Genomic DNA, 18,763 nt, shown 5'->3' with positions numbered 1-18,763 from the left:
AAAAACATAAGGACTAGCACGTAAGAAATGAAACCGTAGGGACCAACCTTATAGACGATTTTAATACTTGTATTTAATCAACATTGAGAGAAACCATAAGAACAACCAACCGTCTTAATTTGTCTATTATGAATAAAAAAAATAATAAAAATAATAATAATAAGAGGGGTTATTAAAAACGACAAAAGTTTAAGTTTAAATAGAAAAAATCTCACAATATAACATTTGATATATAATCAAAGTATAACAAGTCACTCTTAAACTTTCATCAAAACTAAACAATATTGCAAAATATTATTATAACCAACTAAAATTATTTCAAGGGGAAATAGCCATGTGTGCACCTCTAAACCAAAACGATTCATTCCAATACCATCATATTCCTTTGAAATCCATGAACAAAAGCACCTTAAATTTAGAAGTAAATTTCAAAAACAGTCCCTAGGTTTTCTGAAAATTCAACAATCGCTACAAACTACAATTTAAATTTTGAAAACAACATTTGAACAAAATCCGACACCCAAATACACCATCTTGTAATCCTCAACCACATTCCAAAAAACAAACACAGTTACAAACTACAAAAACTACACCATAACTTACACACACTGATCCCCTATTATATATAAACCACAATCCTACAACTTGTGAGATTTAAATACTCCAATTAACCCATCTAAATAACTTCCTTTTTTAAGTTTTAACTAAACCTAAATCAATCCCAATGCCACCTCATCTTCTCTGCTTCTGTGAAACAAACCGAATCCCTTGTTTCTCAAGATCAACATTACTCGTCTTCTTCCCTTCATCTAAAGTAACTGACACAACAGAAGTCCCTTCAAACACTTCAATCACAACCCCCTTATGCCTACAAAAATCATCACCATTTCAGAATTTAAATGTTTTAATTAAATTGATAATGCACAAATCACAATAGTATTTATTACTTACCATGTGTTATTCAATGGCTGATGAACTTCAACCTTCTTCCCAATCGCATCTTTCCCCAATTTCTGAATGATCCAATTCGCATCCATGATGTCATCATCCATCATCATATCATCTTCATCTTCTTTCCCATATGATGATGGCCTTTTCCTTTTAGATCTTTGACCCTTTACACAGCTTTTATCATCTTCACCAGAAGCACCCCATGAAGTCTGGTTTTCAGAATATGGATTCTTGAACTTTAATCTCAACAATGGCTTAAGTTCTGAAGTATGTGGGGCCCTCCCCCTCTCCTTCTCCCTCTCTGTATTCTTTTTACCACCTACTGAAACTTCTGGATTCAACTTTCTGATCTTGATTGTGTTTCCTTCTTTTCCTCTCAATTTCAACCCTTTTGTTTGATCATGATCATGATCATGATCATGATCATGATGATGATGATGACGACGATGATGATGATCTGAAATGCCATTAGAAGTTAACAACTCTTGATCTTTATGTAAATTTGATGCATCAGATCTTGGAGAATTTGATATGCTTTTGTTTCTGGAACCCAAATGTATAACAAGTTTTGGTCCCTTAGTGTTGTTAGAAAGCTTCCCATTTTCATTCATGGTGTCCACTCTATTAACATTTCTTTCCGATTTTACCCCTGTATGATTTATTGAACATACACCATCAAACTCTTCATCTTTGTTATCACTTGTGATGAAGCCAGTAGATTGAGCATCACTATGACCTTCAATTACAGGTCCATGGAGTCCCTTTTTCTTAACAGATTTCTTGTTTCCAGATTTTTTTAAAGATTCTTTATTCTTTTTAGGGGATTTATCAACTACCCCTTTGAGAGAAAACTTTAATGAACGTCCAAAGTCATTCTTTGATGAAGGTTTGTTATCTTCATCATCTGAATAAGGTTGAATTGAAAATATTTCTTCTTGAGTGGGCAGCCCTGCAGCTGCCCGGAGGTTGGCGGTCAGCTCCCGGTCAGCTTTGTCTCTCCTCCTCCACAGTTCCTGAACAGCATCTTCAAGATCCCTGACCTGAAAACATAAAACAGAAACAAAAGGGCAATTTCGTAATTATCAAGATTTTGTAGTAAAAAGTAAAAACTCATGTTTGTTTATTAATTATTCATACCTGATAACATTCTCCACGACATGTAGCACATCTATACTGCAGGTTATTGTCCACTTGGAATTGCAAATATTTTTCATCACTGCATTAATATTTTCCAAATTTTATTTAAAAAAAAAATGAAAATTGACATTTGTTAAGGGTTAAAAGAAAACCTAATTCCATCACAGTGACAATGCACCCAACGTTGACAGACATCACAACAAACCATGGGAGTTGATTCTGAGTCTCTATAGACCTGAAATTATTATTATTATAAAAATATATATATAAAAAAACTTTGTTTATATAAAGTAAAATGTTCAAAGTATAGAATATAAGTTATACCTTTAAACAAACAGGGCAGTAATTTCCTTTCACAAACAATCTCCCACAAGCATCACAACAAGTATACCCTAAAAACCACCTGCAAATTGTTGGATATAAGGTTAATTTTATTAAAAAAAAGTACTTTTTTAAAAAATTTAAATGTAATAAGTGAAAATAAGCATACCTGACACTTAAACCATTTCCTGGAACTGTGGATGCACAGCTGTGACACTTTGTATGCTTAGGGCACAAATAAGGTCCACTACTAACATTCTACACAATTTAAATATATATAAATAACATTATGGTGAATCTAACATGATGTTCAATGTAGGAAATTAAAGTTTTTTACTTTTTACAAATTACAATTTACCTTGTGTGGAGGTTGCTGACAATAACAGTGATGCGCACCATCACACCTTTTGCAAAACATAAGCTTGTTTGGGTCACCAGTCCTTCTGCATACCTGGTTTTTTATATAAAAAAAAGTATATTTTTATGATTATATATGATTTATATATCAATAGCATGAATGAAAAAAAAATAGGATCGACTGAAAATATACCTCACATGTACGACATGAAGGGCAAGCCCAAGAACTCCAGTGAAACAGATCTGAAATAAAAACCCTAAGTTATCAAGATTCAAGAATTATGAAACATGTTAGCAAGTAGCAACAGGAGATTGTACCTCTATTTTGAGCCCAAGACTTCACACAGCTTCTGTGATATTTCTTGTTACAAGTTTTGCATGGTAGCATCTTTCTAGCTCTCTCACTTCCTTCATTTTCACCTGAGAAACAGAGGCGACACATAACTTTGGCATTTGAGAGGCCTTGTTCATCTGCAGCAAGATCTTTAGCGACTCCCTGCATAAAACATATGCACAACATCCATTAATGCTGATTCAGTGTAGAAACATGTAACACAGCTTGATTCATGGCCTTAGCAGATCAATCACTGCATCTCATTATTAAATGACTCTATTTGAAAACCCATAGAATTACCAAATTACAGAAAACGAAAGCTTTTGTCTGGCTCAATACAACCACATTTTGCAACAATGATCACCAGAACTCAAATTCAAAAGAGAACTTACCTCAGCCATATCCCCAGATTCAAATCTACGAGCAAAATCTTCCGCCGCCACAGATGCAGCAGCAGCCTTCTTCTGCATCGCCGCACGCTTAGTCTGAGCGGACAACAGCTCCTCCGCCGCATCCCCAACCCCACCCACATCCACAATCGCAGAAGCATTAGGAGTCACAATCGCCTGGATCGGAGGAGGAAGAGGAGGAGGGGGTGGAGATGCAACAACTACCTTCGGTACAAGAACCTGAACCGACTTCGGTTTACCATAAATCAACGACGGATTCTTAAAAATCGCATCAACCCTAGCCGCTGCCTCCAAGAACTCAATCTGCCCCTTCTCGCTCCGTAGCTCCGATGGAAACCCCAGCTTACAGTTACAGATTCGTCGGCTGAAATCGAAAGAAAGAGAGGGATTTAGAGTGAGAAAATAAGAGAGGTACGAGGTAGATTGATAGAGAGTAGTACCATGTAATTGGACATGCGACATGAAAGGCCATGATATACGAATTTGGGGTTTTTTTGGTGAGAATTTTTTGAGGTTTTAAAGGTTTAGGGCGATTTTGATTTTTTAGAAAAAGAAAATATAATTGAAAATAAATTTGGGGGAGAAAAGGCGATGTACAGTTCCCATTAGTGGGTGAATTTATGAATAGAATAAAGAAGAAGACGATTGATACGACACCGTTGGTTCTTTGGGATAATTACCTAAGATCACCTTCGTAGTTTACTTTGACCACAATTCCACCCTTAGATTAGAATGTAATTACTAAAGCAACCAAATATGAGTTTTTAGTGATAGTTTATACTTATAGGGTTAGTTAAGAACTTAAGAATCTTTTTAGGGTTAGTTAAGAACTTAAGAATCTTTTTAGGAGACGAACTATCTTGATTATATTTAAGTTGTCAATAAATTTAATTTGTTATATAAAAAATATTATATTTAGAAGGTGTTTGGAATTACTTTTGAAATGAATTTTTGGCTTTTAATTTTTTTTAAAAATCAAAAAAATACCAAGATGTTTGGAAAATACAAAAGTTCTTTTCAAAATAATTTTTTTTATAGAGAAGAAAAACATGAGTTTTCAAATGTCATGAAAATGTGAATTTTATGATTATTAGCCTTTTAAAAGTTAAGTTACACTTAAAAGTCAAAAATTACAACCCAAATACTTTTTAAAAATAACTTTTCACATTTTGTTTTCTGGAAAGCTAAAGTCAAAAAAAAACTTTTATAAATAGAAATTTTTTAGCTTAAAAAGTAATCTCAAATACCCACATATATTTTCTTGATATTTATTTTGTTATAGCAGATATAGCATATCAAATTTTAATTTTGCCCTTTTAACCCAAGTTTTAAATTTTTATGATGATTTTGGTCTAAGTTTTTTTATTTTAAATTTTAAATTTTATTATAAATTTGGTCTAATTTTTTTTATTTTACAAATTTTTTCAAAATTAATGTTTTTTCTAAATTTACCTTTTAAGCCTTTTTTTTTTAAATCTAAAATCATAGATTTTTTTACCATATTTTTTTAACATTATTATAGTTTTCTTAAAGTTGTATTACGATTTTTTTACACATTTATGCAATAAATATGAGTTTTTAGTGATAGTTTATACTTATAGGGTTAGTTAAGAACTTAAGAATCTTTTTAGGGTTAGTTAAGAACTTAAGAATCTTTTTAGGAGACGAACTATCTTGATTATATTTAAGTTGTCAATAAATTTAATTTGTTATATAAAAAATATTATATTTAGAAGGTGTTTGGGATTACTTTTGAAATGAATTTTTGGCTTTTAATTTTTTTAAAAAATCAAAAAAATACCAAGATGTTTGGAAAATACAAAAGTTCTTTTCAAAATAATTTTTTTTATAGAGAAGAAAAACATGAGTTTTCAAATGTCATGAAAATGTGAATTTTATGATTATTAGCCTTTTAAAAGTTAAGTTACACTTAAAAGTCAAAAATTACAACCCAAATACTTTTTAAAAATAACTTTTCACTTTTTGTTTTCTGGAAAGCTAAAGTCAAAAAAAAACTTTTATAAATAGAAATTTTTGAGCTTAAAAAATAATCTCAAATACCCACATATATTTTCTTGATATTTATTTTGTTATAGCAGATATAGCATATCAAATTTTAATTTTGCCCTTTTAACCCAAGTTTTAAATTTTTATGATGATTTTGGTCTAAGTTTTTTTATTTTAAATTTTAAATTTTATTATAAATTTGGTCTAATTTTTTTTATTTTACAAATTTTTTCAAAATTAATGTTTTTTCTAAATTTACCTTTTAAGCCTTTTTTTTTAAATCTAAAATCATGGATTTTTTTACCATATTTTTTTAACATTATTATAGTTTTCTTAAAGTTGTATTACGATTTTTTTACACATTTATGCAATAAATATGAGTTTTTAGTGATAGTTTATACTTATAGGGTTAGTTAAGAACTTAAGAATCTTTTTAGGGTTAGTTAAGAACTTAAGAATCTTTTTAGGAGACGAACTATCTTGATTATATTTAAGTTGTCAATAAATTTAATTTGTTATATAAAAAATATTATATTTAGAAGGTGTTTGGGATTACTTTTGAAATGAATTTTTGGCTTTTAATTTTTTTAAAAAATCAAAAAAATACCAAGATGTTTGGAAAATACAAAAGTTCTTTTCAAAATAATTTTTTTTATAGAGAAGAAAAACATGAGTTTTCAAATGTCATGAAAATGTGAATTTTATGATTATTAGCCTTTTAAAAGTTAAGTTACACTTAAAAGTCAAAAATTACAACCCAAATACTTTTTAAAAATAACTTTTCACTTTTTGTTTTCTGGAAAGCTAAAGTCAAAAAAAAACTTTTATAAATAGAAATTTTTGAGCTTAAAAAGTAATCTCAAATACCCACATATATTTTCTTGATATTTATTTTGTTATAGCAGATATAGCATATCAAATTTTAATTTTGCCCTTTTAACCCAAGTTTTAAATTTTTATGATGATTTTGGTCTAAGTTTTTTTATTTTAAATTTTAAATTTTATTATAAGTTTGGTCTAATTTTTTTTATTTTACAAATTTTTTCAAAATTAATGTTTTTTCTAAATTTACCTTTTAAGCCTTTTTTTTTAAATCTAAAATCATGGATTTTTTTACCATATTTTTTTAACATTATTATAGTTTTCTTAAAGTTGTATTACGATTTTTTTACACATTTATGCAACCTTTTAAGTTTTTTACACTATTATATAAGCTTTTATAAAAAAATTTAACCTATTAATGAACTTTTTTTGTAACTTTTTTACAACCATATTAATCTTTTTTTTATATAATTCCGTAAAAGATTTTTAAAACTTCTTTTACAATCTTTTAAAACATTATTTTTGTAAAAACGTACGTTAAATGTGAAAAATCGCAAAGAAAAAAACATAAAAATTAAAAATATATATATAAAGTATAAAAAAATATAAAAATATATAAAAAAGACGCATTACAACGTATAAAGGGACCGCAAAATGTTATAAAAATGTAAAAAGTTGTACAAAAGTTGTGTAAAAATGTAAGGGAAAGTTTAAAAAAATTGTCTAATACATAAAAAGGTTGTAAAAAAAATTTTAAAAAAATGTTTATACAAAATGTTTTTACAACAGCCTTAAAAAGTTTAGAAAACAAAATCGTAATTTTTTTGGGAGAATTTGCTTAAAAAAAAGTTGGACCACAAACCAAGCCAAAACATTATGTTTTTGTAACAGCCCAAAAACGGTGATAAATTTTTTCATTGAAAGTCTATCAAATCATTTATCAATTGTTTACAAACCCAACACTAAATCATAATATTCAAAACATCATAGTGCAATTATTAAATTTGCGGAAATCATGAGGGGAGGATGTTGTGCCATCACGTCGGGCCCTTCCCTTTCGAACCATAAGTACCTAAAACCATAAACATAAATTGTAAGCACAAAGCTTAGTGAGTTCACCAAAGTACCACATACCATACATAAGAAAGTGAATGTTATGGGCCAAATCATAATCTTACAATCATTTCCTAACATTGGTCAAATCATGGTCTTTCCTTGCAATGTCGAGGGGCAAATCTCGGTCTTACATACAAGTGTCAGGGGTCAGATCCTGGTCTTTCATACAATTGCTAGGGGTCAGATCCTGGTCTTTCATACAATTGTCAGGGGTTAGATCCTGGTCTTTCATGTAAGTATCACAAAGACAACTAGCATTCTACACAACAAAGTAATGGGTCGGAATTGGTGCCTTCAACCCATGGATCTAGTACGGAGACTCACCTCACAACCGGATGAAAACTGAATAATACGCTACTCCCAAAATCGACTCTACCGTTCACCTTCACGAATAATAATGACCCAAACTCAGACTACATCTCAAAAATACCCAAAATACCCCTAGGTCAAACTCCTAGTCAAGGTCAACTCGGCGAGTATGTTGGGCGTACTCAACAGGTACGTGGGGCATACTACGCGTTTGACCAAAAAACGAGGAACTGACCACATACGCCCAGCGTACGCGGCTGCCAACCAACTCAATCCATTAAGTGCTTAATCCTTAAGCAGCTTCGTCCAAAATCCAGATCCATACCCTAAAAGGTGATCTTAACCATAAAGTTTCCAACTTTATGGTTTTGCATGACTATTAAGACCTTAATAACAAAAACCCTAGCTTCTTGACCCACTAAGACAACCTAGATCATGCATGGGAAAAAACCAATGTCCAAGATCCCATTTTTATGACTTAACACACCCCTAAACATCTGAAAGGACAACTCAAACGTCTTAGAGCATTCCATGTTCACAAAGGTCAAGATTTGGGACAAAAAGGAACCAACTTTAAGCTAAAACTAGATCTAAAAGAAATGCTCATCAAGGTTAGAGCTTTATACCTCCAGAAGGTGCACAAAGGAATGTAGATGTTGAATCCAAGGCATTAAGTGAAACACCACAAGCTCAAGGTTCTTCCTTCTTCTCCAAAAGCTCCAAAATGGCACCAAAAGGCTCTTCAAGCTTCACAAGGCACTCATACACTTTAAGGTTTCGAAATGAGGAAGGAGGATGGAGTTAAGAGGGAGTATGAGGCCATAAAGACGTTTAAATATGGTCTAAACCCTAAAAATTAAGGTTTGCGCCCTGGTTACATACGCCCAGCGTACTCATGCATGGCCAATAATTACAAAAATGCCATTGGGGACCGGTTCTACAAACAAATCACATTCAAAGGGTTAAAAGATAATACTTGAAAAATTAAGATCTTACAACTCTCCCTCACTTGAACTAAACTTCGCCCTCGAAGTTTGTTGCCGCAAATAAATCTGGGTAGTGCTCGTGTATCTCCGCCTCGGGCTCCCACGTCCATTCGGAACCCCTCCGATGCTGCCATTAATTGGACCGCGCAAGGCCTTCTCCTTCCTATCCAAGATCGTATTTGGTCTCTCCACATAATTCAGACGATCATCAACCTGAATATCATCCAAAGGAACAATCGCGGACTCATCGGCCACACACTTCCGAAGCTGAGAGACATGGAAGGTGGTGTGGATCTGACTGAGCTCGTCAGGCAAATCTAGTCGGTATGCAACCTTGCCCACTCGGTCGGAAATCCTGAAGGGACCAATGAATATGGGGCCTAGCTTGCTCCGCTTCCGAAATATGATGACACATTTTCAAGGTGACACCTTTAGAAGCACCAAGTCTCTCACCTGAAACTTGAGGTCTGAACGTCTCCGATCTGCATAACTCTTCCGCCGGTTTTGCACGACTCACAACCTATCACGCACCTGCTGAATCAACTCAATGGTATTGAGTATCACCTCAGTAATCCCTATGACTCGATGTCCGACCTCCCCCCAACAAACTAGGGTCCTACACCTCCTTCCATACAACATCTCAAAAGGCGGTCGGTCAATAATGGCAGGATAACTATTGTTGTAAGAGAACTCGTCTAGTGGAAGGTAAGTATCCCAACTCCCTCTAAAATCTAACACACAAGCCCGGAGCATATCCTCGAGCGTCTGAATCGTCTGCTAGCTCTGGCCGTCGGTTTGTGGGTGGTATCTTGTACTAAAGTGTAACTAAGTACCATACTCCTCATGGAACTTCCTCCAGAATCTGGAGGTGAGACGAACATCCCGGTCCGAAACCACCAATACTGGAACCCGTGCCGAACCACCACCTCCTGAACGTAGATGTCAGCTAAATTCTCAACAGATATGCACTCGGAAATCGGTATGAAATGCACACTCTTGGTCAATCTATCAACAATAACCCAGATAGAAACAACTCTACATGCCGTTCTCGACAACTTTGTGATGAAATCCATGGGAATCTCTTCCAACTTCCATATAGGAATGGGTAACGACTGCATCTTGCCTTAGGGTCTCTGATGCTCGATTTTGAATTTCTTGCAAGTCAGGCGCCGCTCGACAAACCATGATACTTCCATTTTCATACAGGCCCACCAATAACTCAACTTCAAATCCATATACATTTTCGTAGCCCCCAGATGGATCGAAAACTTCAAATTACGAGCCTCATCCAAGACCGTCTGTTTCACCCCACCAGTAGTCGGTACTCAAACTCTACCGCACTGAGTCAACAATCCCCGATTGTCTATGACAAACAAAGGAACTTGGCCCCTGATTCGCTCCGCCTTCCAAATCTCCTTTTTCAAACCCTCCACCTGAGCCTTCTTGATCAAATCCAACAAATGAGAAGTAATAACCATCCTCAAACAAACATCGGTGAAAGGGGCACTCACGACCTTATGACTCAAAGCATCGGCCACCACATTGGCTGGGTCGACCAATATACCCTTCCGATTGACGATGTTCCCTAGGAACTGCACCTCGCGCAACCACAACTCACATTTAGAGAATTTGACATAAAGCCTCTCCCTCCTCAGGGTCTCCAACACCTCTCGCAAATTTTCCTCGTGCTGCTCCTTGGTCTTAGAGTAGACCAATATATCATCAATGAATACTATCACAGAGCGATCCAGCATTGATCTGCAGACTCGATTCATGAGATCCATGAACGTTGTTGGTGCATTGGTGAGCCCTAATGGCATCACCACGAACTCGTAATGACCATAACGAGTCCTAAAGGTTATCTTCTGCACATCATCATCCCTGACCCTCATCTGATGGTACCCCGATCGCAAACCGATCTTGGAAAACTAAGATGCACTATGAAGTTGGTCAAACAAATCGTCAATCCTCGAAAGTTGGTAACGGTTCTTCACCGTAGTCAATACACATCCTGTGTGAACCGTCTTTCTTCTTCACAAAAAGAAACGGTGCTCCCCAAGGAGAGCTACTTGGCAAAATAAATCATTTGTCTAGCAGCTCCTAAAGCTGCGTAGACAACTCCTGCATATCCAATGGTGCTAAGCGATACGGTGCCTTGGCTATCGGAGCTGCACCAGGAACCAGATCAGTCCGAAACTCAACCTGCCTCTCAGGAGGCACTCATGGAAGATCCTCAGGAAATACATCTGGAAAATCCCGAACAATGGGAACCCCACTCAACTCTGTCGTGCCCTCCACCCTAGAATCTGCCACATAAGCCAAAAACCCCAAACAACCCTGCTGAAGATATCTCCTGGCCCTCACGGCTGAACAAAGAGTTGGTCCATGCGAGGCTCCATCGCCAGGAATAACCAATTCTCCCCCACTTGGGGTTCGAACCCTCACTAAATGCCTCTCACAGTCAATCATGGCCCCATTGGGACCCAACCAATCCATCCTGATAATAACCTTCGAGCCCCGTAGAGGAATCGACACCAAATCAATAGAGTACCTCTCTCTAAACAGATTCAGAACACACCCACGATGAACCCTCAAAGCACTCACGGTACGGTCATCCGTAATCTCAACCTCCAGCAGGAAATTCAAAATACCGAGAGCATCACAAAACTTCTTGCTAAGTGCAAGAGATACAAAGGATTGGGTAGCACCCGAATCAAACAGAACATGAGCAGTCATACCATTGACCGAAAAGGTCCCTATACATGATCAAAATAATCATAAGCATAAATAAGGAAATCAATAAAAGATAGAGATAAGTCACAATACCAGTAACCACACCCGGCGCTGCACGGACCTCATCCGTGGTAAGTTGAAATGCCCTGCTCTTCACCACAGGTGCCTCCACCTTGCCCTGGTGGCCATCAATAATCCTCAAGGTGGTTGACACAGGCACCGCCACTACTCCTCCAGACAATCTCAGACAATCGGCCTTTTATGGTTGGTATGATTGCAATGAAAGCAAATCAGAGCACTCTTGGGGAAGTCCCTACTCACGTGGCACAGCTAACCACAACTGAAACATCCCAAACCTATCGCTTGACAAGCCCCACTGTGAGGCTTGTCACACTTGCCGCAACGGCCCCGACCCTGCATATATGTTTAACTTGAGAATGTAGTACATGATAATGTTATGACTGTCTAACATCTATGAATACTACTTCAGCTTCTGACATTCGTTTTGATGGAGGCAACACAATAGATTGGTGTGACCATGTAACGCTCCGTTTATCCGTTATGTAATTATTTATCATAATTGCCAATTTATTACAAATAAATAACAATTATAAAATAATAATAATATAAATAAGCATATTACATAAAATAATATTAATTTTATCATAAGGGCTAAAAACAAACAATTCTAAAACCTAAAATGTCATAACATTAGTCAAAAGGACCAAATTATTAATTATGGCAAACTCAAAGGACCTAAAGAGTAATTTTCGGATTTTGGTGCTTGTGGTCTTGTGATATACGTGATTCAATTCCCTAGCAGTCCAAACCAAGGTGTATGGCTCCCTCATGATCATATGTACACCCTTAAACCCTAGCCTCTTTGTGAGTGTGTGTGACGCAAAGGAGAAACGAGGGAAGAAGAAGAAAGCGGGAAAGATAAGAAAAGGAGGAGGAATGGAACAAGTGTGGTCTGCCTTTGGATCACATTCAAGGTATGTAATCTTCCTTCTAACTCCTTGCATGAGTATGAGTGAGAAAGAGAGGCAAAAGGGAGGAAAATCTTGATTTTCGTCGTCGGAATCTTCAGATCACAAAAGAAGCGAAACGATAGACTTAGGGTTGTGATTTTCGAAATCTCCATAACCCATTTGATACTTTATAAGTAAAGGTACGTTTTGGAGTTTTTGGAGGAAGAATAATGGAGAAAATCCTCAAAGATACGACGAGAGAGACGATATATCAAGAGCGATGTTGGGCAGGAAAAAGAAAAGTAAAAGAAAAGAGGATTACCTTTGTCACAAGGTTTTCTTATGGAATATTTAATCTCACTCATCCTAGGTAAGTACTTTTTTTCATTGTGATTACCCCAAATGTACTTGAATGTGTCAACTCTCTATATCTTGATGGGTTAAGAGAAGAACCCAAAAACCCTAGTTTGGTGTTTTTCTCTTTTGAACATTGTACTTTGATTTGTGGTTTGATCATCAAATGACCATTATGTCATAACACCTCATAATGATTTTTAATTTATTATTATCCAGCTTTGAGGACGTTTTTATAAGTGCTTAATGGGTTAAGATTCCAAATTAACCCTAAAAGAATAAAGCTGTGATTTTATGAAATTATCCTATTTTGTCCTTGTTTTGTAAAAATTATAGAAAAATCATGGATGGTCGGATTTAGGTTCTGTCAATGCCCAAAGTTCAGGTTTTGAGTCTAATATATTCATGATACTTTCCTTGACCTGATGTTGGCTCCAACTAAGGTGACAATCGTCCTTTTTATTGACTGGTCTGGAATTAGCTGTGTGGATATCCCATCTTGTAATATCCATAGTAAGTTGTAGAAAATTTGTATGGACGTGTACAAGTAGTCCTTGGAAATCTAAAAGACCGAACTACAAGAATATGGAAAAATATTGTAACTTTGGCAGGATTTGGTGATGTTAATGTGGCCTTGAACAGGTTGTTGTTTCGGGTTGAAGTATGGAAATTTAGTTTAGTAGTTTGTCTATATGTTTAGGGTAAAGGGTAGCCATTTTAATCTCGATTATTATTATAGGAGTGTTGCAAAGTGACTTGGTATGATTGCGTTTATGGGCTAAAATTGGAGGTTTACTCTACTACTCAAGGTGAGTTCTTCATTACACTGTGTCATGTTATGCATCCTTTATTTTAGCTCATGTGTGATTGTAAGATGTGTATGCGGGTAGTACAAGTTTGGGTTAGTATCTAGTAGGTGTATGGTATTCGCTCAAAGTACCGAGGAATACGTATAGGAGGGCTCGACGTAATGAGCGGGGGGATCGAGCATAGCCAATGTGTCTCAAGGGCTCGACACACTGAGCATGGGGGATCAGACGTAGTTGATGTGTTCCAATGGGGTTAGGTACAGGGGATCGGGCTTAGCCGATGTGTCCCAATGGGGTTAGTTTCGGAGAATCGGGCTTAGCCGACATGTCCTAAGGGCTCGAAGCACCGAGCAAGGGGGATCGGGCTTAGCTGATGTGTCCCAATGGGTTTATGCTTGTTTCTGATTTGTTCTTTAACTTGCATGTGTAGTTGTGTAGTTACCGTGGTTGATGCTTGTATGTTAGGGGTAGAGCTTGTATGAGATTATATTGTGTATGTGTGAAATTCACCAAGCTTTGTGTTTACCATTTTCCCATAAAATTATTGTTTCAAGATCGACAGGTACTCAGGATGGCAAGGTGTGACGGTACACACTGGCTCGAGTCGGAGTGACAAAGTTTTTCATAATACGTTGGATTATGTTTTCTTTTGATTTTAAAACTTAATAGTTTACAATGGGTCTTTTTGTATTACTTTGATCTTGGGAGAGTTGGTTTTGAAACTCTTTTTTAATAAAAGTTATGATTTTTATTTAAACCTATGATGTTTTAAAAAATTAAAATTTATTATAAATTTTGGGACGTACAGACTATGAAAAAATAACAGTGATTTGAACAACTATAATTTTATAATCTGATTTGAACAACTATAATTTTATAATCTAATTTTAATGAAAAATGTAATATTTTGTTTTTTTAACTTATATACATCGGACCACAAACTACTACTAGTATAAATTAATAGCATTCTCTAGGATTGCATTATGCCCGTTTTTAGGATAATAGGATTTTTATCAACTTTTAGTTTTAGCTTTAGCATCTTCTTCTACCTCCTTAACTTCACATTTGGATTTGATGGTTAAGATTTTGGTTGTGTTTTCTCTATTGATGTTTCTCTTTGCAAATTAAATATTAGTTAGTAGGATATGACAGAAGACCATTTTATGGTGAATATAATGGATGCATATAACAAATTATGTAAGCATACACATTTATAAGTCTGATAGTTTCTGTAACAAATCTAAGCAACATCCATACGACGTAATCAACACTATCAAAGCTGCTTTGAATTTCAAACAGTTTTAGTAAGCTTTGTGTATGAAAATTACTCAAAGTTATATGAAAATAATACCTAATTATAAATATACATCATACTTAACTACGAAATACATACTACATATAAAAATGAAATCATGATTTCTAATTAAAATAGTAAAAAAAATGTATATAAAAATGCCTATGAAACGAAGCCACTATCCAGTTGAAATGGTTCGCTTTATGAAATGTAAAATTAGTAAAATCTATCGTTTTTATGAAATGGTGATTTATATACAAGTATAAGGATAACATAAAACAATTTCCATATTAGTAAATTGTTCAAAGTTTAATGTATTGGTAAACTTAAAATCCTTGGAGGATGACATAATCTATAAATAATTCTAATTTTATATAAAATGTTTTTAACATATTTAGTAATCATATAATTTTGTGAAATTTGATCATGACTTTGGAATCCTTAAAATTTTGATTTTAAGTATAAGGATAACATAAAACAATTTCCATATTAGTAATTTGTTCAAAGTTTAATGTATTGACAAACTTAAAATCCATGGACGATGACATAATCTATAAATAATTCTAATTTTATAAAAAATGTTTTTAACATATTTAGTAATCATATAATTTTGTGAAATTTCCTCATAATTTTGGAATCCTTAAAATTTTGATTTTATCCTCAATGCTACAAAAACCGTCCAGACTTTAACGCCTAGTTCTCGAGCCGTAGTAGAGAAAAGAAAAGAAAAGAAAGCAAGGAGAGAAAAGAAAAGAAATAAAAATAAAAGAAATTTGTCTTTTGTGTTTCCGAGTCGGAGAGAAGTGAAAAAAAAAATTTAATATTTTGTTTTTTCTCTCAAAATCTTTTCGAATCGAAAGGAAAGTTAGGGGGAAAGTGATACTTCCATTTCGTTCCATTTCCTTCCTTTAATGAAACTCGGGAACACCAATTTCTTTTATTTTTTTTGTATTTCCACGCATTTTCTTTCTTTTCTCTTGTTAAATTAAACTTGGGAACGGGGTGTAAAAGAAATTATACATTGTATTTAAAAATCATCCGTAGTACCGGCAACGACCACGATCTGCTTCCACCTCCACGTCACCACCATCTCCATCCACCTCTCTTCTACACTAAACCTGGTATGCTCTCCACGGTGAATAGAGATACTTGCATGAGACAAGAAGTGAGAGGAAGATAGAAGAGGAGAGACATGATTGGTCTTGGTGGTGTGTGGTCGGGACAACAATCGACCATGATCCTTGTACCACAGAGCAGACGGGCTGGTGTGGACGCTCGAGGTGGTGGTTCCAGGTGGCAACGAAGGCTCTCCGGTTGAGAGTATATCAGACGGTCAAAGGTCATTCACAATACCCACCACTAACCACTATGGTGGTGGGTGTCACATCATCATTACACCATACCACTAAAAACATGATATATTTACCACTAACACACCACTCCACATCATTTTTTTTACTTCAAATATACATTAAAAACATATAATTTTTTTAAACTAGTTTTTCATTGAATTAAAATACCACATTACATTAAAAAATTACATTAATTAAAAAAAACAATGCTAAAAAAACCTAAAAATGTCAAACATACATAAAAAAACTACCTCCTATTCCTATGTATCACCCGAACGGACTTTTCATCGCGAGAAAAATCTCCAAATCTTCACTGTCGAGGTCGTTCGCTTTCGTTTCCAATATCTCCATGTCGGTTTTTTGTTTGAAGCGTTGTTTGTGCTTCTTGAAATGACTTTTGCGCTTCTAGCATTTTTTGTTTCACCCGACTCATCATCTCCGCCTTGGTCTCTTGTATTTGGACATATCGATCAAATTTGTCTCCAAAATGATCGATAACGTTAGATCTCGAAGCCGACGAACCCGCTTTTTTGTTTTATTTCTTCCAACGGGCTGACGAATAGGTTGCTCGTTTTCAAGATCTATCGGATCATCGTTGATATCGATGTGTTTTCGCCCGTCCAATTGTTGGAAATTGCATCGGGTGTCTTGAACGCTTTTAACCGGAAGAGGTTTGTGAAGTTCCTTCAGTCTGATCTTTCCATTTTGGAGCATCTTTCAATTTTAGCCAGATATTAAAAAGATTTGTGGTTCTCGTTGTTTTTTCATATTGATCCAAGGTCGCCTTAAACACATTGAAATCGCTTGACCCGCTTTTGTGTAGGTTGTTGAGTTTGTTGTAAATTCCTCCAAATTCAGTAAATTTTAGCCTCAAATCGCGCCACTTCGAGCTAATTTGGTCGAGATTTTGACTTTTACTTTTCATTAACTCTTAGAACATGCTTCGCACTTTCTCCTAAAAACAATTAAAGGTTTGACTGTCTCCTTCAGTTGGGTCTTGAGAAGTCGATACCCAAGCCTCCGCTAGCTTTTTTTTTCTTCCACTTTTGTCCATGACACCCTATCGTTTGTATTGGCTCGGACGGGTTTTTTTCCTATTTTTTGGTTGGGGTGGTGGTGGTGAAGGTTGTATTTCCGATACAAAATCCGGCGAAATAGGAGGTTGTGAAGGTGGTGGTTGTGATTGTTGTGGTTGTGATGGTTGTGGTTGTGGTTGGAAAGGTTTTTGGTATACGAAACCGGGTTGACATTATTGTTGATAGGGTTGTTGATAGGGCGGGAAATTCTGGAATTATTGATTGAAAAGTTGTGTTTGTTGGATAGGGGAACCGGTTGGAGCAAATTCATAAAACCACCTTTGAGGTGATTCCATGTTCGAGTATTGGTGGGTAGTTATATCTAACGCAAAAACGTTATCGGGGTTTGCGGTTTCGATAGTTTAGGGGGGGTATTTTGATTGGGATCAATGGTTTTTGGTTGATAAGAAAGTTGTGTGTGTAATTGTTTATAGAGAAAGAGAAGAATTGTGTAAAAAATGAGGTTGTGTATTATGGTGTTTATATAGGTAAATAGTTGTTTTTAAAATAATAATAATAATAATAATAATTTTCAAAAAAAAGTCATTGAATGGCTTGTCAAATTAAAGTCAACGAGGAAATGCTTCAACCGGCTCCTATCGGTCATTCTCGATCGTCGAACACACCATGGAAGGTCATGACCACGACCCACGACTAGGCACCGGGATGGTGTGTACGGTTGTGGTTCGTGGCCAGCTAGACCACAACGCTCGTCGTGATGCCCATTACAGATGGCCTAATATTTCGTAAAATTGAAATTGTTTTCATTTCCTTTTCAATAACAATGTCCCCCAAAAAATATACCTATTCTATATAAGAGGGCGTTTGATTTGAATCATTTGATGAATTATATTATTACTAAGAAAAATTAAATATCTTTATACTTTTTCTTCTTATCCATCCTCCTATCAATCCTCCTATCAATGATGACAATTGTAATAAAAATTATTAATTTTATTAAATATGACAAATGTCACAATCTTAAGTGTGTAGGAAGATGATAGGAAAAAACAGGATAATATTTTGTTTTTCTTTGTAGAATCTTACTTTTGAATGATCGACTTGTGCGAAATAAGAAATCTTGACGATTAGCTATTATAAAATATGAAGAACACAAAGATATGAGTAATCTGATAAATTACTAGAAATAAAGAGTACAAATATGACAATAAGAACTCTCTTAGATGGGGAGAGACCTCATCAACTCTCTCTAACTAGTGAACTGTATGTTTGGTGCACACTAAATGATTTGGGTTCCCTCTCTATTTATAGGGATAAAAAGGAAATCTTACAAACATAAATGGAATATTCTAACCTAGTTATCACTCATAATTTATAGAATATTTCCATGCTCCAACATTCCTTAGTAATAATATATTTCATCAAATGATTTAAATCAAACGTCCTCTTATATAGTTATATGT

General features: G+C 35.0%; 1 protein-coding gene across 1 annotated transcript; it reads right to left on the bottom strand.

Annotated features, from left to right (window-relative positions):
- Window positions 1–465: 465 nt before the first annotated feature.
- Window positions 466–4,108, bottom strand: LOC145104534 (uncharacterized). The gene is made up of 11 exons (XM_079041762.1): window positions 3,951–4,108; window positions 3,493–3,874; window positions 3,085–3,262; window positions 2,960–3,009; window positions 2,768–2,860; window positions 2,579–2,667; window positions 2,413–2,491; window positions 2,241–2,323; window positions 2,089–2,167; window positions 952–1,991; window positions 466–868 (listed from the first exon to the last, which is right to left on the bottom strand). Exons 1-11 carry the CDS (start codon window positions 3,980–3,982, stop codon window positions 733–735), a joined length of 2,241 nt encoding a protein of 746 aa, XP_078897888.1. The 5' UTR covers window positions 3,983–4,108; the 3' UTR covers window positions 466–732.
- Between the last annotated feature and the right edge of the window lie 14,655 nt (window positions 4,109–18,763).

The sequence above is a fragment of the Lactuca virosa genome, chromosome 4 (genome assembly GCF_052849685.1).
Source record: "Lactuca virosa cultivar CGN04683 chromosome 4, Lactuca_virosa_CGN04683_v6, whole genome shotgun sequence".
NCBI classification, from domain to species: Eukaryota; Viridiplantae; Streptophyta; class Magnoliopsida; order Asterales; family Asteraceae; genus Lactuca; species Lactuca virosa.
This window is presented reverse-complemented; position numbering and strand designations above follow the sequence as displayed.

Excerpts from the sequence above, each read along its gene's own strand:
- LOC145104534 (XM_079041762.1), bottom strand. The coding sequence starts at position 3,982 with ATGGCCTTTCATGTCGCATGTCCAATTACATG. Across the intron at positions 2,168-2,240 it reads TGTCACTGTGATGGAATTAG|TGATGAAAAATATTTGCAAT; the intron begins GTTTTCTTTTAA and ends ATATTAATGCAG. Across the intron at positions 1,992-2,088 it reads GTCGTGGAGAATGTTATCAG|GTCAGGGATCTTGAAGATGC; the intron begins GTATGAATAATT and ends TTATGTTTTCAG.